We start from the raw sequence: 22,934 nt of genomic DNA on the forward strand, positions 1-22,934 counted from the left end.
AAAGAAAATAGCATGTGCGTTTGGGTTTTCAATTCGCGATCATCCGCATTATTATAAACCTCTTGCAAACCTTCACTTTGAACTCTCTATATAGAGTCTAAGATGAAAGAAACTTCCTGAAAGTGACTCTTCTGGGAATATTGTTGTGCTCGAGTTCATGTTCACTAATTCTAAATCATTCATAAGTTTTTGATGTCGACAATTTTGAATTCGAAAATTTTGTGCAGCGGACACGACAGAACGTAATACATCTTCAAACTGGATTATTTCTTTAGATGAAAATAACACATACAAACGGTAAGTAACTTCAATTTCTGTTAAGGATGCAAATAGCCATAGTAGCTGACACGCCCTTTTTAAACCCCACTAACTCAATTTCTGTTATTAGATTGTTCCTAATTTTAATAATTGTGCTAAGAATAATGTCAATGTTGCAGGAGATACCTAGAAACAGAAATTTTAATAATCATGGATAAATCAGTATAAATATTTAAATATAAGTAGTTTGGAATAAGGTGCTTGGGAAAATATTTGGGGCTAAGAGAGATGAAGTTACACGAGAATGGAGAAAGTTACACAACACAGAGCTGCACGCATTGTATTCTTCACCTGACATAATTAGGAACATTAAATCCAGACGCTTGAGATGGGCAGGGCATGTAGCACGTATGGGCGAATCCAGAAATGCATATAGAGTGTTAATTGGGAGGCCGGCGGGAAAAAGACGTTTGGGGAGGCCGAGACGTAGATGGGAAGATAATATTAAAATTGATTTGAGGGAGGTGGGATATGATGGTAGAGACTGGATTAATCTTGCTCAGGATAGGGATCAATGGCGGGCTTATGTGAGGGCGGCAATGAACCTTCGGATTCCTTAAAAGCCATTTGTAAGTAAGTAAGTGTATATATACTGTATATAATCAAATAACCTTAAATCCTTCACCCAACAGCCATACGATACTTTTGGGTACAAGTTCCAAATTCTCTCTACTAGAGAAAGCCAACAGCCATTCTTCAAAGTTCTCACTCCCTAATGAATCACGAAGTAGAAAATTTTCACCAGCAAGAGTCCTTCGGTATTGATCAAGAAGATCTTTCAAATCATGTAGGAATTTGTGATATGGAGACAAATTTCGGCGTCGGTGTCGTTTCATCGACCTTTTCAAATTGTCCTTTCGGTAACTGACTCAGTGTTCCAGACGGTACTGCAGTTGTGTCCGAAGTATTTGAGCGGATGGCTGAGCAGGAAGTTCTTCAACAGTTATTTTCAATGTGCAGACACGGAAATAAAACTAGGATCTCCCGTATTGTTTGATTCGCTTACAACACACTGCGCATGTGCAGATAACAAGAGTTCCTGTATACTGTATATGGTACTTATGGACAGTCGTGTGAAATTGTTGCCTACATTACAGGTGTACTCCCATCCATACTCACTTAAAATTTTAATTCCGTATCTGTACAAAGAGAGTGTAAAGGATATAGACTGCAAAATATATATATATATATATATATATATATATATATATATATATATATATATATAGGGTGATTCACGAGAATTTGCCGTCCTTTATGGACCTTATTTCTGAAGACATTTTGACCAAAAATGTCACATAAACACAATTCCTATTCTAAATATTTTCAGAGTTACACTAATTTAAAGTTGTTTGTAAAATACATTTTTCTTTAGTTTGAAGGTAAAAGAATAATACAAATAGAGACTGAACCATTCAGAGGTATCAGTTCTTTAATTGGCAAGTATTGTGGCCTTCCGGACTAATAATAAACTTAATAACATCATTCCAAACAACCTACAAAATCACAATAACTTTGCTAATACTGGGATTTACTTATTACAATATAAAAATTGCCCTAGCAAATATGTGATTTAAACAAAGAGAAATTTTCGTACACGTTACGTTTCCGATTTCAAACATACAGTAATAAAAATAAGTCAAAACTTGCAACACACCTCATTAACCACAATCATGAACTCACAGGTATAGAAGATACCCTCCAAGTTTTAAAAATTGTCAATAACTACAAGTACATGAATGCCGCAGAAGAGTATCTTCATTTTAAGACTTTATAAAAAAAATTAATTGTTATCAAAAACTTTCTTTTACACCACTCTTTATACTTTACAGGGCTTTATTCCATACATCCATATTCAGCAACACGATCGTCCCATATTGTAGGATTTTTCATCTTTTTGGAAATGTACCTGCAATACTTGAAGAGGTCATGCCTTCTTTCTTCGTCACATATACTTCGATGTTAATACATCGACCCCAGTATACTCTATGATATGTGGATAACTTTTTCTTGCCACTTGTTTTTAATACCATATTATTCAGATTGCCTATTATACCATTTTAATTTTTTAACGACTGTTTTAACTAGAATATCTCAAGTGTTCATTTTATGTCAATATGTTTTACTTTGATCTGAAGATGCCAATTTATTGGTGGAAACGTTTGTCATTATTTGTAAATGTTGTCTCATGTAGTAACATAAAGATTTAATGTATGTAATATTGTTAAGTATTGACTGTATAAAACTCACCCATTAATTAAGTATTGTGAAGCTAAAAATATGCTGTGAACTCCTTAGTTGCTTCGTACAGACATCTTCTTCTTCTTTAACTAGAAAATTACATTATTCTTAAGCACTTATCACAACAGTTATTACAAATCACACCACTTCTACCGACTTAATTATTTACAGTTCAATTTTGCATCCTAATTTACAGTCTCAGAGAGTTTACAACACATTTTTAAAAATGTCGCCGTCCGCTTGAGTACACTTGGCCGCACGCTTGTGAACGGTATTCGTCGCGCTACGTAACTGCATACGCCTATCTTTGACTTCCGTAGCGCTCGCGCTGGCTGCTGATTGCAAGCTGACCAAAATCACGCGTTCACAGCAATGCGTTCCAATAACGAAACGTAACTCTGAAAATATTGAGAATAGGACCCATGTTTATATGACATTTTTTGCTCAGAATGTCTTCGGAAATAAGCTCCGTAAAGGGCGGTAAATCCTCGTGAATCACCCTGTGTGTATGTGTGGGTATATATGTAACATATATATATACTAGATATATCCGTGCGCTTGGCTGCACTTGTTAGAAATAAATATTTACTTAAATCTAAATACAGTTTTGTAATTATTCAGTGAATAATAGCTTTTTGTATGTTGTAACTCGTTTGCTCCTAAACCATTTTGAAAGTTGTATTGAAAACTATTAATTTAACTGTTATTATCATGCAATACTTTCTGGAGTTGTTCAGTCAATTGTACCTTTAAGATTGATACTATATTAGACCTAATAGACAATTGGTCAGCGTCTGAAATGAAATATTCTTGTAAGAACTGAGGGCTCTTGCTCTCAGCTGGAAGAAGACTTCCAATTAAATGATAAGCCTATGCTTGAAGTTTAAATGATGGCGTAGAATTGACTTTATACATTTCTTTTGCACCAAACGATGCCACTTGTAATAAGTGTTGTACTGTATTATACAGAATGTCCCAAATTGATGTATACACATTTTTAAACACTATTTCTCAGCATCGAGAGGAGACATAAATACGATTTTTGCGGTTTTGTATTCATTAAGCCCTTACACGTTCAAAATGGCCTTCTTCCGCCACAGTACACTCCCAACAACGACGTACAGCTGTCAAAAAAAAAAAAGTGGCCGCACTCGTGAACAGCGAATATTTTCAAAGTCCACTTCGGGTCGCGGCGATGTTACACGATGCATGTGCTTGTACAAGCAGTTCCGGAACCATGGAAGCATTCCATATCTGCTCCTCGCAGACCAGCGGTAGAGTGCTTGTTTAATGATTCAAAGGTTGTGGGTTCGCGCCTTCTTCAAGTTTTCATTTTATTTTTTAATCCTTCTTTAGCGATGTAAATTATATTCAAATTATCATTTATATCCAGTTATCGTTCTTGATGGATATCACGTTATTTATATTTTGTTATCGTTCTTTAGGGATATGAATAAAATTCAAGTCATCATTTGTATTCTGTTATCGTTTTATAACGATATGAATAATAATAATAATAATAATTATTATTATTATTATTATTATTATTATTATTATTATTATTATTATTATTATTATTATTATTATTATTGTATCTCCAGTGGGGGTTAGCCCTAATTTACATATGTATGTTAGGGCTATAGTTTTATACACAAAACAGATAAGCATAAAGAGAAATGGAAAAGAAAATTAAATTAGCTTACGCGATGTAAACAAAACATAAACAATCCGTAAATTAGGCATTGCGATTGCAAAACAAATATTAGTTATCAATTTGAAACATACAAAAACATTAACAACACACATACGTAACACTTCTATAACACAAATATGCAGCTTTCCATACCATACATCATAAATTAATACACAATAGTCACACAAACACAATCAAACTATAATTACGACATTGCGACGACATCAAGCATCCCATAACTGACTCACATATATAACAAATCAAGCATCCGTTGCAACACATACACTTCAACATAGTAACCACACTTTTAAAAGTTACAAATTTGGCTCCAAGAAGAATAAATAGGACACTGTTACTAATTACTATTCTTCTACAATTTCTTAAATACATCTGTAATAAATCTGTGAAATTCCGATATGAATAATATTCACGTTTTTTATATTGTTATCGTTCTTTAGCGATATAAATAATATTCAAGTTATCATTTACCCTATATTCTGTTTTCCTTCATTAGCATTATAAAATAATATTCAAGTTATTTATATTGTTATTGTTCTTTCGCAATATAAATAATCTGTATTTTATGTAAGTAATTATTATAACACAAATAAACAGCTTTCTTTGTAAAATAGGTTACTTTATTTAGATAATTAAACACGTATTATATAATATCTTATATTAATTAAACAAACCGATATTTATCATTTATATTGTGTTATCGTTCTTTAGTGATACTGTATAAATAATATTTAAGTTATTTATATTGTAATCGTTCTTTAGCGATATAAATAACATAAATTTAATATTAGGTTTGGAAAAATCCAGTTGCATAATACTGGTATTAGTTTTTCTTTTTGTATTATACATTATACTATCTTGAACCACAATAAAATGAAAAGGAGTAACGAGGAATTGAACCTGAGACGTTGACATCTAAATTCCGACGTTCGTCCGCTGAGCTACGAGGGCAAAAGTGTGGAAACATTTTCGGAAAAATTGGCCCAATCACACTCTAAGATTTTCTGATGATTCGTAGAAGCTAGTCCAGGATGCGGGGGGCAAAGACTAATTGAGATTTCCCGATCTCTGATAGGGTCAAACATCCTGATAGAATTAATATTTAACCCTTGCCGTGACTTTCGGTGAAGTCCGGAGGGCCCAATTAGTCAAATCCACTCTCCTCATCTCCACGCTTGGGCCCCCTGGAATTTAATAAGATGCGAAAGAGATAGTGGTGTGCGGAAAGCAACGGGATGTTACCGCATTTAGGCCTATCCTTCCCAAGAAAAACTGCAAACATGAACAAAGGAAGCTTTAAATAGAAGAAGAAGCATCTTCTGCGGACCTCTGGAAAAAGAACCAAGGAAGAGACTAGTGAAGTGCTTTGTGTGGAGTGTGGCATTGTATGGGGAAGGAACATGGACATTACGACGAAATGAAGAGAAACGAATTGAAGCATTTGAAATGTGGATGTGGAGAAGAACGGTGCGTGTGAAGTGGACAGATAGAATAAGAAATAAAATTGTGTTTGAAAAAGTGAGTGAAGAAAGAATGATGCTGAAACTGATTAGAAAGATAAAAAGTAACTGGTTGGGTCTCTGGTTGAAAAGAATAATAGACGACATTAGGATATGTGGATCATATGCGGAGACTAAGAGGAAGGCAGAAAATAGGAAAGATTGGAGATTGCTGGGTTTGCAATGAAAGACCTGCCCATGGACAGAACACTTATGTATGTATGTTCAGAATGCCTGGAATATCGTGTCTAAAAACAGTCGCTATTTGCATAGACTAGTCAATTCCATGCCCACTCGACTGCAAGATGATCGAGATAAGAGGAAGATAGACTAAATATTGAATTATGGCTTTTTGTTTTGTTTTTTGAACGCTTAATTGTTTGAATGTTTTAAGGCCGACGCCAGTAAATTTGTTTTGTTTATGCCACGAAAGATATTTTTATTGAGAATAAAATCTTATTTCTTTCCATTTGCAGCCACAATATCATAATGATAAAGTCATGGCATAATATATTAATGAACCTGATGTTAATTACTAAAATAATCGTAAAAGAAAAAGGAGCCACTATGTATAGTTTGTCTCTCTCAAAAACAGAACAAAAAAGAACATAAAAAGCACGTGGTTGTAGTCGAACGCAGGACCTCATGAATAAGAGGCCTGAACGCTACCATTATGCTATCGATAACACACAGAATACTTCAATTATAACTGTAGATATCAGGCAACGTGGTCCAACAACATGTAACATCGCCTGTCTCCGAATTGTAGCAAAGATACCCGAAGGGAACTTTGTTCCAGGAGAGCGACCACTTTTTCTTTTGACAGCTGTACAACAGAGCGACATACCAACTGGATTGTCGCTAATGGAATATCATTACAGGCATGTTCAATCTGAACTCTCAGTTCCTCCAGTGTTTGTGGTTTTGTGGCGTACACTGTGTACTTTAGAGCTCCGCATAGGTAGAAGTCTGGAGGGGTTAAATCCGGAGATGGAGGCAGGAACACCGCAGCACTTCCTCTTTGTCCTATCCATCTCTGGGTCGTCCTCATTTAGTGCGTGGACAAGTCTCGGGATGTAAGGCTTCCATTTTTGAGTTCGCAAGATTCGATGAACACTGGATTTGCTGATACTAATCTCATGAGAACATTGTCTCATTGACTTCTTTGGAGACTGTGAAAAAACCTACATGACTGCATCAACACTCTCGTTATCGGTGGAACTTCTCTTTCTTCCGCACCGCCCTTTCAATACATCTTGCACTGTTCCGTCGACTTCAAACTTGTCTCGGATTCTTGTGATAGTTAACCTTGCTTACCCTTGTTGGTAGTTGTGTTTCATTTCAACCCTCCAACGTCGTTGAACCTCAACAACATTCTCCACTTTCCAATAACATTTCAGTAACCATTTACGTTATTCGAACGATAATTGCACCGCCATGTTTGTTTATAAACAGATGAAAATGTTTCCATGCTTTCCACTGCCTTATGAATCATAAACAGCCAAAATCATATTTCTACCTAATTTCTTTGTTGTGAAATTGTATTTAAAAGAGTGCATACATAAATTTGAGATACTCTGTATTATTTAAAATGTGTGTTGATAACGGATGTACTCCGATAAGTTTTTAATTGGTTGTGGGGGGAGGGGGCTCTTGAATCTCAGGAGGAACAACTTTTACAACAGCGCAGCATAATCAGTTTGGCTCATTACCCTATTTTTGCATTGCATTTATTGCATAGTTTATTCACTTTATCTATTTTAACACAATTCAAATGAGCATAGTTAATGTCTGGATTATAAAATAATGGAATGCTAAGCTAACGTACTATTACTGTATTACTAAATCAATACACTCTCGTTGCTGATTAATTCTCTGAGATGAAAATGAATGTGGTGCATAAATTTTATTTTATTATAAGAAACACAGGAAACGAATATGGGTAAATTCTGAGCGCAGGAATACTATTTCGTGACACTTTGTAAAATAACTCAGCTCCAGTGAGCTAAACGGTAAAGTACTAATTTTAAATCCATGTGTGCTGTATTTTTGGTTCCGGGAAAATACTCATCTTTACGATAAAACTCTTAAAATTACTGTAATGTTCTGTGGACAAAAAGAACTGAAGTGTATAAAATTAGAGTATTTTATGTGAACCAAATAAAGTTTAAATAATCAAGTAATATAATACTGCAACAGAATATCAAGTTTTCTGTGCGTAAAAACCTATTTTAATCTCACCTGTCGTGATTCACTCAGGATTTATTGTAATGGCATATAGAATTACGTCCACCTAGAAAAACTACACTTTCCAATGGTGAAATAGTAATTATACACATCGGTTAAGTACGAGTAGCTTCTGAGATTACTTCATACAAATACACAAACATTCTCTCTAAGATTGTGTTAATATTGATAAACATTTATATATTCCCATCATACAATTATATCCGTATAAAATAGTTTAAGTGAATAGCTTCCGTTTGTTGTTGTGTAAGGTCCCTTATAGACGAAGTCATTTGATTTCGTTTCATTATAGCCTATTAGCTTCAGGCGGCGCTGATAGAATGCATTGTCATTTTAAAACTCGTGTATCTCGTTACATATCAGTTCTATCAAAATTTTGCGTAGGATAAAACTTATCGGAAATCGTTTTTAAAGAAACATTTGGTATGTAATATTTTTCATAAAAATCAATAATAAGTGAGATATTTCGATTTATTTAATTCAGGCGCCCTTATAGCTCCCCTTTATACCAATGAACACAAAGTCATAAACAAGTTTCAATAAACCATGTAATATGACTATACGTTATGGGGCATGGTGATAATTAAACGAAATTTAAAAAAAATAGCTCCCCTTTTTAAATAAAGTATTTTGAATGTCATATAACGTAACATCTAAATTAGAACAAACTTAATTTATATTCCAATTTTCATATGAATCAGTTCAGTCATTATCGCGTAAAAAGGTAACAAACATCCAAACAGACAGAAAGACAGACATAAAAGCAAAAATTTCAAAAATACGATTTTTGGTCTCAGGATGGTTAATAATACATGTTGACACCAATTATTTTTGGAAAAGCCAAAATTATTAGAACAATTTTGGTTATAGACTTATTATTAGTATAGATAAGAACATTATTAACTGATAGAAAAGGTCCAATAGTTTTTTTTTTCTGTAACTATCACGGTTTTTACAGAAAAAAGTGTTTTTTGTGTCTAACTTTTTTTTTAATGAGAAGTCATTATTTACTTTGTCCGATACGTACGCCGAAGCAGTCCTTGTTACTCTTGTGTATTGGTATGTGTCGAGCGCAAGATCATTGGCAAGGGCATTCACGTTCAGTCCCTCTGTTACTGAAGTTAAATGGAAATATCACTGACGTATCCTTTAATAATTATCATCTGTCTGTGGCGGCGTATGCTGATGATGTGAACGTTGTCCTTGCAAATGACGAGGATATTCAGCACATGACGGAATCTCTACATCAATATTCTGCGTTGTCTGGACTAACGCTAAATTATCACAAATCACATAATTACCTCTTGATCCCTGGGATGTTCAACCTCGTTGCTCCTTTCAGAACAATTACATCGTTAAAAATTCTAGGTATTCTATTCTCACCATCCATTATTGAAATGCAACAACAAAATTGGAAAACTGTCTCCCAGACAATTAAAATTACCGCTCAACAGCTTTATTATCGTGATCTCACTTTATATCAGAGAAGTTGGATAGCGCATACCTTTCTGCTATCGAAATGTTGGTATCTTGCCCAGGTGTTTCCAATAACAATTACCTCTGCAAGGCAAATAACGAGTGCAATTTGTTGGTTTTTATGGAAAGGAACCACCTTTCGTGTGCCCCTGTCAACTCTGTGTCTCCAACCCACTGAAGGGGGGATAGGATTACTAAATATTCGTCTGAAATGTATGGCTTTATTTTTAAGTCGTGGACGGAAAATACAGCATACTCTATCGTGTTTTTCCGCCTTCTGGCTACAGTTTTGGACGACAGCAGGTGATTTGCAAAATCCTCCTGATTTATGTGTTGTGCCACGATATCTCAAGTACCTTTGGATATATATACAAGAATGGAGTTATCTAGGTCCCGCTCAGTTCCTAGTAAACAAAGGTCTATCAAAGGCAATTTACACTACATTAGTACCAACTGTTTCTGTTGCTCCTCTACGTATTCAGCGTATTGTACCAGAGAATACCAATTTCACTCAACTTTGGAAGAATATTAGTTCTCGGGTACTACCAGTGACAGTGCGCTCTGTGTGGTATACAGTAATTCATGACATAATTGCAACAAAAGAACGTTTATTTAAAATAAACAGAGTAGACAACAATATGTGTCAGTATTGTCAACAAATAGACTCCTTGCATCTCGTCTTAATACTTGTACAAGGATTCTTTCCATACGAGAACAATTTGGAAAGTATGTGAAGGACAATAATATATTTGGCAAGGACACTCTTCATCCTACAACATTTCAATTACCAGTCTTCAATCTCAAGCCACAGCAAAGACAAAATGCTGCACTGTGGTTGATATGTCATACAGTAACTTTCCTTATTCAGAACCAAGAGAATACCTTTAAAATACATTATGTAGCTTATATTAATCAGGCTAGAAGGAACAGAACTCTCCATCGAAAATGGGACCTTTTGTTTGGGCATTATCTCTGTCACTTAGATTAATTAAATTTGATAGTAAAAAAACTTTCAAATAGGAAAATGTAAGCATATTTAAATGCATGCTTTTTTCTTTTAACTTGTCTTAATAAAATAAAAGTTCCTTCTGAATATAGATGGGTGGTTTCTCCCGGAGTGAATGATTTCTTGTTATTGGATGAATGAATGTGTACTTTTTTGTTTTGATAGAGTGAAGGAATTACTTTAATAGTGCAAGTCAGATTTTTATTTTATTTTTATAATGGTTAAAATTTCTTTACATGGTTATTTAAAAATATATACGGGGAAAAAGTATGCATGGAATTTGTTGTCACTACAGTATACTGTTTCTATCAGTTTATTGTTCAGCTTGAAATGTATATGTGATTTGGTTTCAGTACTGCATACTGTTAATATCAGTTAATTTGCTTAGCTTGAAGTGTACATGCGAATTTGTTTTCAGTACTGCATACTGATTATATCAGTTTATTTGTTCAGTTTGAAATGTATATAAGATTACGATGAAAGAGTAATGGAACGATATCTATGACGTAGTGCAGAGGGCGGCCACTAGAGGGAACCCAAGAGTTGGAACTTAAAATTGAGACGATTCTTCTGACGCCGGGGTGGAATCCGGTGTGGCTTAGTGGATAAAGCGTCAGCACGTAGAGCTGAAAACCCGGGTTCAAATCCCGGCGCCAGAGAGAATTTTTCTCCGTTCCATTACTCTTTCATCGTATGATGACGCAGAATATCTGTATGGAAATATCATATGTACTTCGGTACATTATAATAATATATATGTATATAAGATTGTTTTCAGTACTGCATACTGTTAATATCAGTTAATTTGCTTAGCTTGAAGTGTACATGCGAAATTGTTTTCAGTACTGCATACTGTTATATTAACTTGAAATGTACTTGTGCATCATTATTAGTATTGTATACTGTTATATTAGTTTTATTTGTTTAATAAAAAAAGTCGAAATGTAAAGAAATATTAGACTACTATCAATCTTAAAAACATTGGTACTTTACAAATTAAAAGTATAATATAAGAAATAATAACATTTCATTGGATATTTTGTTCAGTAGATCGATATGTACTGTCTGTAGAATTTTGGAATTTAATATGGTTTACAAACTATGTATGTAGTAACTTTTACTTCGGCTTCCTCGCGGTTTGCTGAGTGTGATGATCAGAATTTTTAGTAATAATTTGGATATCTTGACCAACTTGAAGAGTAACTATTCGCCTCTTACATTATTTTCGTTTTCACGTTGCACATTTCCAGTAAGTTTTTGTTTCAGTAGGCCGTCTTGCTTCATATAATAAATATAATCACCAACAATTAACCACTTTTTACCTACAATTTTCCGCTGTTCCATTCTTAACTTTTTCATTTAATTTGGATAATAATACAATGATTTCTGTACACAACTCTAAAGTCTATTATTACTATTTCTATTATCAAATCAGTAATCATAGTTTCAGAAAATCTTACATAACAATATTATAAACAGTGGATTTGGAAGGAATATTATTTTTACGAAAAATGGACATTATACAAATAGGTTTAGAATATTTTATGAGTAAGTCTTGTCGAAAACAAATTAAGGGTTTAGTGTCATAGTGGGCCAAGCGCCATTTATTAAAAACGGAGAAAGCAAGTGTTAAAGTTAAATGAATATCATAGCTTAATGAAGATAGACGTATCATTTACTCGTTTACCGTTTTAGCAAATGGCGCTTGGCCCACTATGGTTCTGAACCTTTCAAATGTTTTCATTATGAGAATTTGTTGCATCTTCTTGTAATTATTATAAACATGTCTAGTCTTTCCAGTAATTTTAATGGCGTGATAGAAATTTGCCTAAAATCAATTACTATTATTCTAATATCAACTTTTTGCTGTTATTTATTGTTAGGCCTAATTTCATTTCATAATTTATTGTTTTTTTATAATTACAATTATTAATATTAATATTATTTTTACTATCATTAACAATATTGATAGAATATTGAATAAAAATAGAGGAATATCAGAATAATTCAGTACCGTATGCATTTATGTTATAAACTTTTCATATACCGGTACCACTTTTAATACATTCCCCCCTCCCCTCGATAAATACAAATTTGCCTCATTACTCTACAAGCTATAGAAAAGATTTAGTAGCCAGTATTACAATTTTGTTTTCACTTGACTATTATCACCGGATTTCATACTCCCAAGGGCGTCTTTCATGGGACCGAACATGTGATAGTCTGATCGTACGAGATTTCGGAGGTATTGCACAGTCTCTCTAAGCCTATCTGTTCAATGCATTCGACGGTGGTATAAGCACAGTGAAGACGAACGTTATTCTAAAGGAGTCCCCTCCTTAGCATTCCACGACGTACTCACAATAACGTCTGCTTTACACTTTTTCTCATCAAGTCTGCGTAATACTCGTTACTCACAGTATGGCTATCTTCCAAAAATTTGAAGTAAATTGCTCCTTTAATATTCCAAAAAAAGAGTCGCCATTATTTCGACTGCAAATGGTTAAGATTTGAATTTTTTCTTAATAGGTCAGGATAGATGCCTCCACTTTATGCTTTACCTATCGCATCCTGGCTCGGAATCATGTATCTACATGTCATTACACTTCACAATTTTTTCTAAAACCTTATTTCCTTTAGGTAAACATCGATTTTTCAGACACTGCTATCTTAAGTTTCGTTTCTTTGTTTTCATCGGGTCGACATGGGTAGCGCAGTCGGTATAGCGCTGGTCTTCTGTGCTCCAGGTTGCGGGTTCAATCCCGACCAAGGTCGATGGCATTTAAATGGGGGTTTCATGGGTCCTAAATACCCCTTTTATAAGTTACATGAGCCCATCCCCTATGATCAAATGGGCTCGCTCCCGTCCAAGTATAAATACTTTCCTTCCCATTTTATGCAGACTTACGACTGCCATATAGGCTATATGGATATGATATAATCTAAAAAGGTCTAACGAAGTCGTATCTTTTTATTGAATGTGTTTTATATTCCATCATTGTATGCAAGATGAACGTCTCTTTCTCGTGGTATTTATTACTCTGCTTATCGTTTTTTTCTGATTAGAAGGTACGTGTCACTTCGAATGTCCTTGTGGGTGCGGGTTGCAGAATAGTCCGTTCAACTTAGCATGGAATGCTTCGCAGTTTTTTGTGGTACGGACGGAGGTTTCTGAGAACTGTGCCCACATTTCTGGAGGGAAATTATTGTGCATTCATCTATTTCATTTTATAATACTAAGTCCACGTTCTTCGAGGGGAAGGGGGTTGGAGCGAGTTCATAAATAGTGTAGGACGCCTCAAGAAAGTAAATAACTTCCGCGCGGGAGCGACTTCAGTTATCGTTCCTTTCTTACTACCCCTGATTTGGAGCGACTTCGTTAGCAGCCTTTAAATGTGCTGAAATGCGACAGGGTCATGTCAATAGATTTACTGGCATTTAAAAGAACTCCTGCAGGACAAAATTCCTGCAAACCGGCGACGCTGATATAGGCCTGACCTCGGCAGTTGCGAGCGTCGTTAAATAAACCATATTTTTTTTGTTTTCATCGGCACCTAACTTGAATAAATTTTATTATGGTTCAGACGGTTACTTAACTGAAACCACATGAAAATTTAATTATTTCAGAGTTTACTTGGCAAGTAATATAAAGGGCGACATGTGAATAAAAGTGTGGGTTTACTCGTGAGTAAACTCTTGCCAGTTGTCGAATCTACTTTCGAGTTTTTATTTCATTCACTGTTTCCCGAGTAATCTCGCCCTACACTATCAAAGGCAACATGCGAAAAACAAGGCTCCGACTTCAGAGTGCTTTAATTTGGAAAATTCCGAAATTTGTGTGAGGGGGAAGATGTAGATGCCCATTTCCTTTAGGGCTCATCTAGATATTTGCCTTGGCGCCTTAGAAATACGACGGAAAACAACAGGCAGTCTCAATTTTGGGGACCACCAAATTGACTGTGAAGTGACTAAAATGTTGCTCAGTTCTCCCTGAGGATATATTGTGCGGAAAGGTTTCTATTTTTTTTTCTTACCAAGGGGGATAAGTAGAATGTGTCCCTGGTTTAGAAATTGGTTGCTGGTGGGGCACGTTCGTCGTTCTTCTGAATGTATTACTCAAGAACGCGAAGTGGCTTTGAAAAAAAGGAAATTAATTCGTTACAAGCAATATAGCTACGGCACCCATTTCAACCTTACGGCGGTTTTCTCTGAAGTTAGTTTGTTGCAAGGAAGGAATTTCAACTGTACAGACAAACAGTGCTTACTGAGTATGCGTAGTATGTTATAACTGGAAATTGGAAGGAAAATTCAGATGGCCCAAATTTTGTTTCTATGTCTGTAAATTTTGTGACAGCAATAGAAAAGCAAAATGTTTACAGAAAAATATTTATTTCTCTATTTCTATAATAGCTAAAGAGTCGTTAATTTTTCTAAGTAAATTATACAGATAAGTTACATTTGAACTCTAAAATGTTTTCTTCGCTATGTTTTCAATGACGCGTTTTTCTACTCTATTTCTATAAGAGCTACGGCTATGTTAATATAGCAATGTAATTCATAAATTATATATGGGGTGTTTCAGAAATACTTTGACAAACCTTGGGGGCATTTATCTCACACGAAAACAAGAAAAAAAGTTCACATAAACATATGTCCGAAAATCCTTAGATTTTTAGTTATTAATGAAAGACGCAATGAAACATCTGTTAGATATTGTCAGCTTGGTAGCGAGTGTTGCAACTTTAATCAATTTAGAAACTCATAAGAATGAAAGTTTACGTTCAACGCGTTTCGAGGTAAAATCCAACAACTTAACTTAAGTTTGTAACCGATAATAATATTCATTTTGTTTGATAATCGAATGATTTTATCGATACAAGTCGATACCGTGTGAGACTATTTGAAAGGGTGCGACAGTCCATGATCCGACGAGTGTATGCGTGTGTGGAAGGAAGAGGAGAACATTTTGAACATTTGGTATGGGTTTCTGAAATGATTAAAGTTGCAACACTTGCTACCAAGCTTAAATATCTAACGGATGTTTCATTATGTTCTTTCATTAATAACTCAAAAACTAAGGATTTTCGGGCATATGTTTATATGAACTTTTTCTTGTTTTGGTGTGAGAAACACCCCTAAGATTTGTCGAAGTATTTTTAAACACCCTGTGTATAAGAATTAAAGCTTTCAGATAATTTTAACACGTTGCAAGAATTTTAGGGCCATATTCATAGACATTCTTAGCGCGGGCTTCCGGTGGATGATCAGCGAACTAACGTTTTTCATATTCATAAACCAGTGTTAGCGATATGATATGTTATGAATCCTGTATAAGTAACCAGTCGATAGCCGGGGCTAGTTTAGCACGCTCGTAGCGCGGGCTAGCGAAATGTCTATGAATAGCACCCTTAGGTATTTGCACCGTATCATGACCGCAAAAATATAAAAAATTTCAGTACTACATTTCGGTTCCATCATAAGTGAAAATAGGAGAAAGAGAACGTTATATCTTATCTTAGTGATGGATCCATCAGATAGGCTTTCCCTTATGCAGGTGTCGAGATGTAACTTAAGAACGAATATTTTAAGTTCCTGCTCCCATAACGCAGAAAAAAAAAATTAACAAATTTCTTGCGCCCCATTCTGATATTCTTAAGCTTCAAGTTTTTTCTCAGTGTAGAAGTTTTCGATTAAAAAATAATCATGTTTATAAAATTTTACTATCACTTCATAATGTGCAAGGGAAATAAATATAAGAATAATGGTTAGAGACTGTAAAATGCCATTTTATGTTATTTTTACAAATAAAGAAGCTCTATTACTTTCTCTTGGATCATGCAAAGTTGAATTGACTCGCAGATACGTATTAAGAAGAAAACTCGTCTATAGTAAATTTCAGATATGAAGCGAGGAACCGTCAACATTCCTCTCGTGACAGTATCCGAGCGCTCAAATCGGCTAGTTAGCAGGGGAGACTATGTCCGCATAAGCGCACTTTACCCGTGCTCTTAACATTGATACACGGTTTTGAATTATGTTTGTGGACGTAAGTCGTGCTAAAGTTTTACATTGCATTATTATAGCGGTAACGCGACAGATGGAACATTTTTACAGATGGCGTTAACATGTAGTACTAATAACATGAACGGCATCTATGGTCCGTTGCAGGAATCTGTGGAGTAGAAAGACGAAATAAGACCTGTGCGTAAGTAGAATGTGGGAGGGCTAGGACCAATAAGCGCTCTGGGGGGAGGCATTGGTTGAACGAAACTACCAATCCCTTGCAGGGACGGTATCATTTCTATCTGGACACACTACCACGAGCATCTTACCCCTTAGCGGCCTCGAACTGATACTGCCTGCAATACACTGCAGCACAGATAGACTCCGCCCCCACATGCGCCGGTTCACTCTACAAATGCCTGGGACGGACCATAGTGAACAAAACTTTTCGCTTCTATTTTGGCACCCTCTATTCTCATCTGGAATATACTATAGTATTTAGCATAAATCACTGTACACACAGACAGGTAAAGTGCATGCCAAGAATCAATTTTTAATTCATCAGGGATATCGGAAATGTGTATTTCTGAGGCATCGCAATTACTCCTGCTATATACTACGCATTAAGCAAAATCTTCTATATTAGTAGAGTTCATCTTCGCAAAATACTAAGAGTTTCAGTTATTCCCTTTATGTTATTCATTTTTGACAGTTTCAGACTACTTTAACTTTATACTTGATAGTATTTCTGATATGGCACTAGGCGGACAAAATGAGATTCTCATGACGTAACGTCAGCACAAAGTCAAACCTTTGGCTAAGAGAACACAAAACAATTGACAGCAGACAAACAACTATGTCCTTGTCAGTATTTGAACCAAAATTCATAATTTCTAAGAAACTGTAAAGCTCAGGGCTTTAGTCGTTGCGAATATCGCCGCCGGAAAATTATTTTTCACTTTGTTATCACTAAAGTAAACAAAAATTAATTTAAGACAACCTGAAGATAAATAAAACTATAATTTTAGTACTTTATAGTACAAGAGAGTAAAATTAGATTTTACCCGCGTGTGTAAATTTGCGCCCTAAGCGAAGTCGAAGGTGATAATTTCCACGAGTGCATAAAGTCAGTTTGCTCTTGTGTGCTATGCAATATTTTATCCATTACTGGTATCTAAATTTAATTTTAAATTGTAGGCTTGTTCTTTGTGTTTGCGTTCTTTGTGAAGAAGCAATAAATGAATGAATGTATGTATGGATTTTATTGTTGCTAATGCGTTGGTTGTCATAGAACGAGTAATTTAACACAATTTCATTTCACTGCTGTGAATAAAGTCATTATTATTTAGGTTATAGCGATGTACCGAAGTACATATGATATTTCCATGCAGGAATTCTGCGTTATCATATGATGAAGGATCGGTGGAGCGAAGAAAAATTCTCTCCGGCACCGGAATTCGAACCCGGGTTTTCAGCTCTACGTGCTGACGCTCTATCCACTAAGCCACACCGGATTCAATCCGGCATCGGAATTGGAATCCGGTGTGGCTTAGTGGATAGAGCATCAGCACGTAGAGCTGAAAACCCCGGTTCGAATTCCGGTGCCGGAGAGAATTTTTCTCCGCGCCACCGATCCTTTATCATTATTTTGGTTGAAATAAAAGCCAGTTTAGATATAATGTATAAAAAATATTTAGCCTTCTTATATAAAAATAATTTTGTAAACGCTGTCTTGTGAAATTAATAATTTAAATTTTGTCATAACTTCCATTTTAAAAATTATCGCATTTTTTCATAATAAAACCATTATTACAATTGTTACTACTAAGGGAACGAGCTGTTTTAAACTGTAGTTTTCAAACTTTCATTATTTAAATTTTGTTTATGTGAATATTTACATAATGTCAAACAGTGGCGATATTTATACGGCATTTAATAGACTAATATATAATTAGAATTATAGCGATATATTTTATATGGTTTTAGAGTACAAATAAACAATTTAGGAAAATAAAAGATTTAAAACATTACTTCTACAAATATTATAAGAGGGTACATAATTCTGAACATATAATTACAGATAGTCTTACTTAAAAATTATCATCTAAATAAATGTCTAGGAAACCATACAGTGAGAAGATCCTAGCCAGAATACTATGCTTACATGCGCATCTAACTTTCAAAGATGATTCACTTTTCCCGTTGTTTATTAATTATATTAATTCCATTCTCTACTATGTCGTTTCTAATAGACTGATTCATCACTGTAGAACATTTAAAAACAACATGATAATACTTTGTGAGACAGAAATATTTTCTAAGACCGAAGTATCTGAATTATGAAAAATATCGTCTTAAAAATCCCCTTTGACCAAACAACTTAAAGTACAATTTCTTATGAAAGCTTTCTTTCAAAAGTCAAGCAATAGCATTTTCATCAATTTTAACATACAACACTACAAGAAGAAATGTTCTGTCCGATGTACCTTAAAGTTGTAATAATTTATTCTGCAGTGCTTGGGGAAGTGATATAAGTCAGTTTCCAGAAACCTTTTTTGATAATTTATTGACAACTTACACTGGTTTATATCGATTTGATTTTTTTCTGTATGAATTATTGTAATGGGAGGAATACCTATGTATTTTTTTCCAAGCGAACAGATGTTCCGTAAGTTGTCAATAAATTATCAAAAAAGGTTTGTGGAAACTGACTTGTGTCACTTTTCCCGAGCACTACAGAATTATGGAATTATTTTAGACCCAAGTAGAACTTGTTATATGCTGTCTCACTACACAATGTAATGATACCCTTTAATTCAAACAAGAAAGTGATACATACGCAAATCCTGTGAAGAGATACAAATATTCATATGCACGCCGGGATTTTAACGCAATTCTATTCAATTGATTGCTACCAAAAACGAAATTGTATTTACGTGTGCAAATATATATATATGTATATATATATTTATTTATTTATTTATTTATTTATTTATTTATTTATTTTTATAGATTCTGAAATATTCACAAAAATAATGAAGAAATTACCAAGAAAATTATAGAAAAATCATGTTTCGCTGTAGTTTTCAATACAAGTGAAGCTAATGAGCAGTCCAAAACGTTTCAAACATGCTCTACACTTCAAAGAGCAGCCATTTTTCCTGCATAGACTTCACACACTTTACACTGTCTCGTGAGTCTGTCATAATTTCGTACATACTTTTAGTTGTAATAGCAAGCTCCTTTAAGCAACGTACTCCTTTCCATCGACATCAACAACACCATCACTATCACCATAATCCAGATTAAGAACTGTACCTTAGTGATATGTTGTAATCTCAATGTATCCAAGCGTCATTCTTCTTCTTTACGGGACATGTCACACTCAATTTAAAGTATTCAACAACTCAACCATTACTCAAACGGCGTGGGCATCTGTTTTCTATGTTGGTACCCTAGGTTCGAATCCAGTCGGGTCCAAGTAGAAATTGTGATGCTCAAATTGTGATGTTTTCTGGGGTACTCCCGTTTCCTCTACTGGCATTTATATATCGCTATCTTAATCATTAGGCTATCATTATGTATATTACACCGAATGCAACGCAACGGTGGCAAAAATATTTACAGTTACGACGCGTCATTCCTAGAAGGGGACACTTGGATGAATGGTGCAAAGTCGAGTACCCGCCACTGAAAGAAAAACTGTTGTCTAACGAATTTAATTGAAATTCATTTCTTACACATTCATTACTTATACAGTTTCATACAACTGATTACAGTAATAATAGTAGCAGTGATAGTAGCAGTATTAATAGTAGTAGCATACAGTAGTGGTAGTAATAGTAGCAGTGGTAGTAACAGTAGTAGTATTAGCAATAGTAGTGGTAGTACTAGTAGTAGATATTAGTAGGCAGTAGTAGCAGCAGTAGTGTTAGTATTAGTAGTAAGTAGTAGTACCGTCATTTCCCATAACTATGGTCCTGGAACACAACTATGGCCCAGGATACAACCATTCAAATTTTGTACTCCATAACGTAGTACCTCGTTTATTTATATTTTTGCTGTATTGTAGTTTGAATTAAAAGTCACTGCAGCTATCTACGAACGGTCCATGTTATTTCTACAATGTTCTTTGAATAGTTGTATCGTGGACCATAGTTTTGTTCCAGAGCCATAGTTATGGGAAATGACATTACTGGTAAATGTAAGTAGTAGTCGCAGTATAAGTAGGTAGTGGTAGTAGGTAGTAGGCAGTGGTGGTTGTTGGTAATAGTGATAGAAAATTGTTGTGGTAGTAGTAGTTAGTACATAGTAGTAGTAGTAGTAGTAGTAGTAGTAGTAGTAGAGGTAGCAATAGGTAGTGGTAGTAATAGCAGTAGATAGTAGTAGTAACAGTAGTAGTAGGGCCTAGCAAGTATTGGTAGTAATAGCAATAGATAGTAGAAGTAGTGGTAGCTGTAGGTAATAGATAGTAGAAGTAGAAATAGAAATAAGTAATGATGTAGTAATGGTAGGCCTAACAGTAGTAGTAGTAGTAGTAGTAGTAGTAGTAGTAGTAGTAGTAGTAGTAGTAGTAGTAGTAGTAGTAGTAGTAGTAGTAGTAGTAGTAGTGTAGTAGTAGGCAGTAGTGATTTGTAGCAGTAAGCAGTAGTGGTAATAGGAAATTGTAGTGATAGTAGTAGTTAGTAAATACCAGTACTAGTAGATAGCAGTAGATAATAGTAGTAGTAGTAGTAGTAGTAAGAAGTAGTACATAGTGGTAGTAATGCATTGTACTGGTACGTAGCAATAATAGTAGTACTCAGTAGTCGGTAGTGATAGCAATAGAAGTAATGAGTAGCAGCAGGTGGTAGTAGATAGTGATCGCAATAGTAGTAGTAGTAGTAATAATAATAATAGTAGGTGGTAGTAGGTAGTGATAACAATAATAATAGTAGTAGTAGTAGTAATAGTATTAATAGTAGTAGTAATATTAGTGTAGTATTAGTAATAATGACAATAGTAGTAGTGTCAGTAATAGTAGGATGCTTTCAAATGTAGAATTTATTCAGAGTCTGAATTTAACTTGGATAAGATGACTGACGAATATTGCCTGGAATTCTATAACAGAGACAGGATACTTTTGTGTGTCGTAAATCTACAATATGCTATCTGAAGCCTTACGTATATTGTGGAGGAACACATACATAGAATTTTACAGTTTTCGGGCTGGTTTTAACTCGCGAACCTTGAATTCAACGATCACACCGCAAGGGCCGCAGAAAACGACTCGGTCCCTTGTATTTGTGTAATATCCAATGTTGATTAGCACAGAAATGATACGAAATGTTGCTATGGCTCATAACCGAGTGTTTATGTATAACTTTGTTTTGGATTTTATTTTGAAATGTAATGTTAATTGCACATACGGCTCGAAAACTATATTATCCATTAATTATATTATTGTTAAATTATAGTTATTAATACAGACCAAGTGTTTTGAATTTTTATTTGTTCTAAATTATAAAAATCTGTAACTACTTTCTTAGAACTGAATATTTCCATGCATATTTATGTGCCTAATTTTATTATTAACGTTGAAATTCTTAATTTAACGACGCCAAATCCATTGCATTGTGTCATAAATCTCACGAAATGTTCTGCAAACTCTAGTCATCTTGCCTTTCAGAACATAAATAATACAGTTCTAAAACCGTCATTTTTTCAAAGTAGAAATATATATTTACAGAAGAAATAATCCATCACCTTCTACCGTTGTAATAGAAATAAGTAAATGTAGATCTTTAAATAGTTTTTACCTTGTAAATTTCTTCATTTCCGCGGCTCCTGTGCGTGGGTTTCCCAGCATCCACATTACAGCGATGTTTCACACGCCCTGGTTGTTAGCGTCGAGTCGCACCGCGATCGTGCGACGTCGAGGCGGTAGTCCGCGACACTGAAGTGTAGGGCAGCGGCCCACCCGACCCTCTGGTCGGAGCAGGCGCGTCAGACCCCACACAGGTGCCCACACCATTACGCTATCCTGTCGCTTCATTGTGTACCCCAACTGTAACAAAAAGATCAGAAAGAATCGGTGTCGTCAGTATAAAGCATAAAGCATACTTCCTCATAAGTTTCATACATTTCGCAACAATTCCATTCATTTCATATTACCAGTACTAATGGTTAGGGACCGTACTTTGTTAAGTATTACCGGAGTTTTTACTGTAACGGAGGAGTGCGTGCATGTAGCAAGGGAAGTACCTCTGTCTGCTCACGCGAATCCTGTTTTGTCAAGTTGGATAGAAAAAAAACATAGACCACTTTAACAATTACACTAATATTTGCAATTTGTATAATTTAAACTATGTACATTAGAATATGCTAATTTCACTAACTTATTTACATTGTGATAAAGAATGTAGATCTACATTGATCAAACATTATTTTTGCA

The 22,934-nt window shown here is 34.8% G+C and overlaps 1 protein-coding gene across 1 annotated transcript in view; it reads right to left on the reverse strand.

The window, feature by feature from the left end:
• Positions 1–22,431, reverse strand: part of LOC138704230 (uncharacterized) — a 538,384-nt gene extending 515,953 nt beyond the window's left edge. Inside the window, exon 1 of the mRNA XM_069832110.1 lies at positions 22,300–22,431. Coding sequence (XP_069688211.1) covers positions 22,300–22,355 — 56 coding nt within the window. The 5' untranslated portion in view covers positions 22,356–22,431. The remainder of the gene's footprint in view (positions 1–22,299) is intronic.
• Between the last annotated feature and the right edge of the window lie 503 nt (positions 22,432–22,934).

The sequence above is a fragment of the Periplaneta americana genome, chromosome 8 (genome assembly GCF_040183065.1).
Source record: "Periplaneta americana isolate PAMFEO1 chromosome 8, P.americana_PAMFEO1_priV1, whole genome shotgun sequence".
NCBI lineage: Eukaryota > Metazoa > Arthropoda > Insecta > Blattodea > Blattidae > Periplaneta > Periplaneta americana.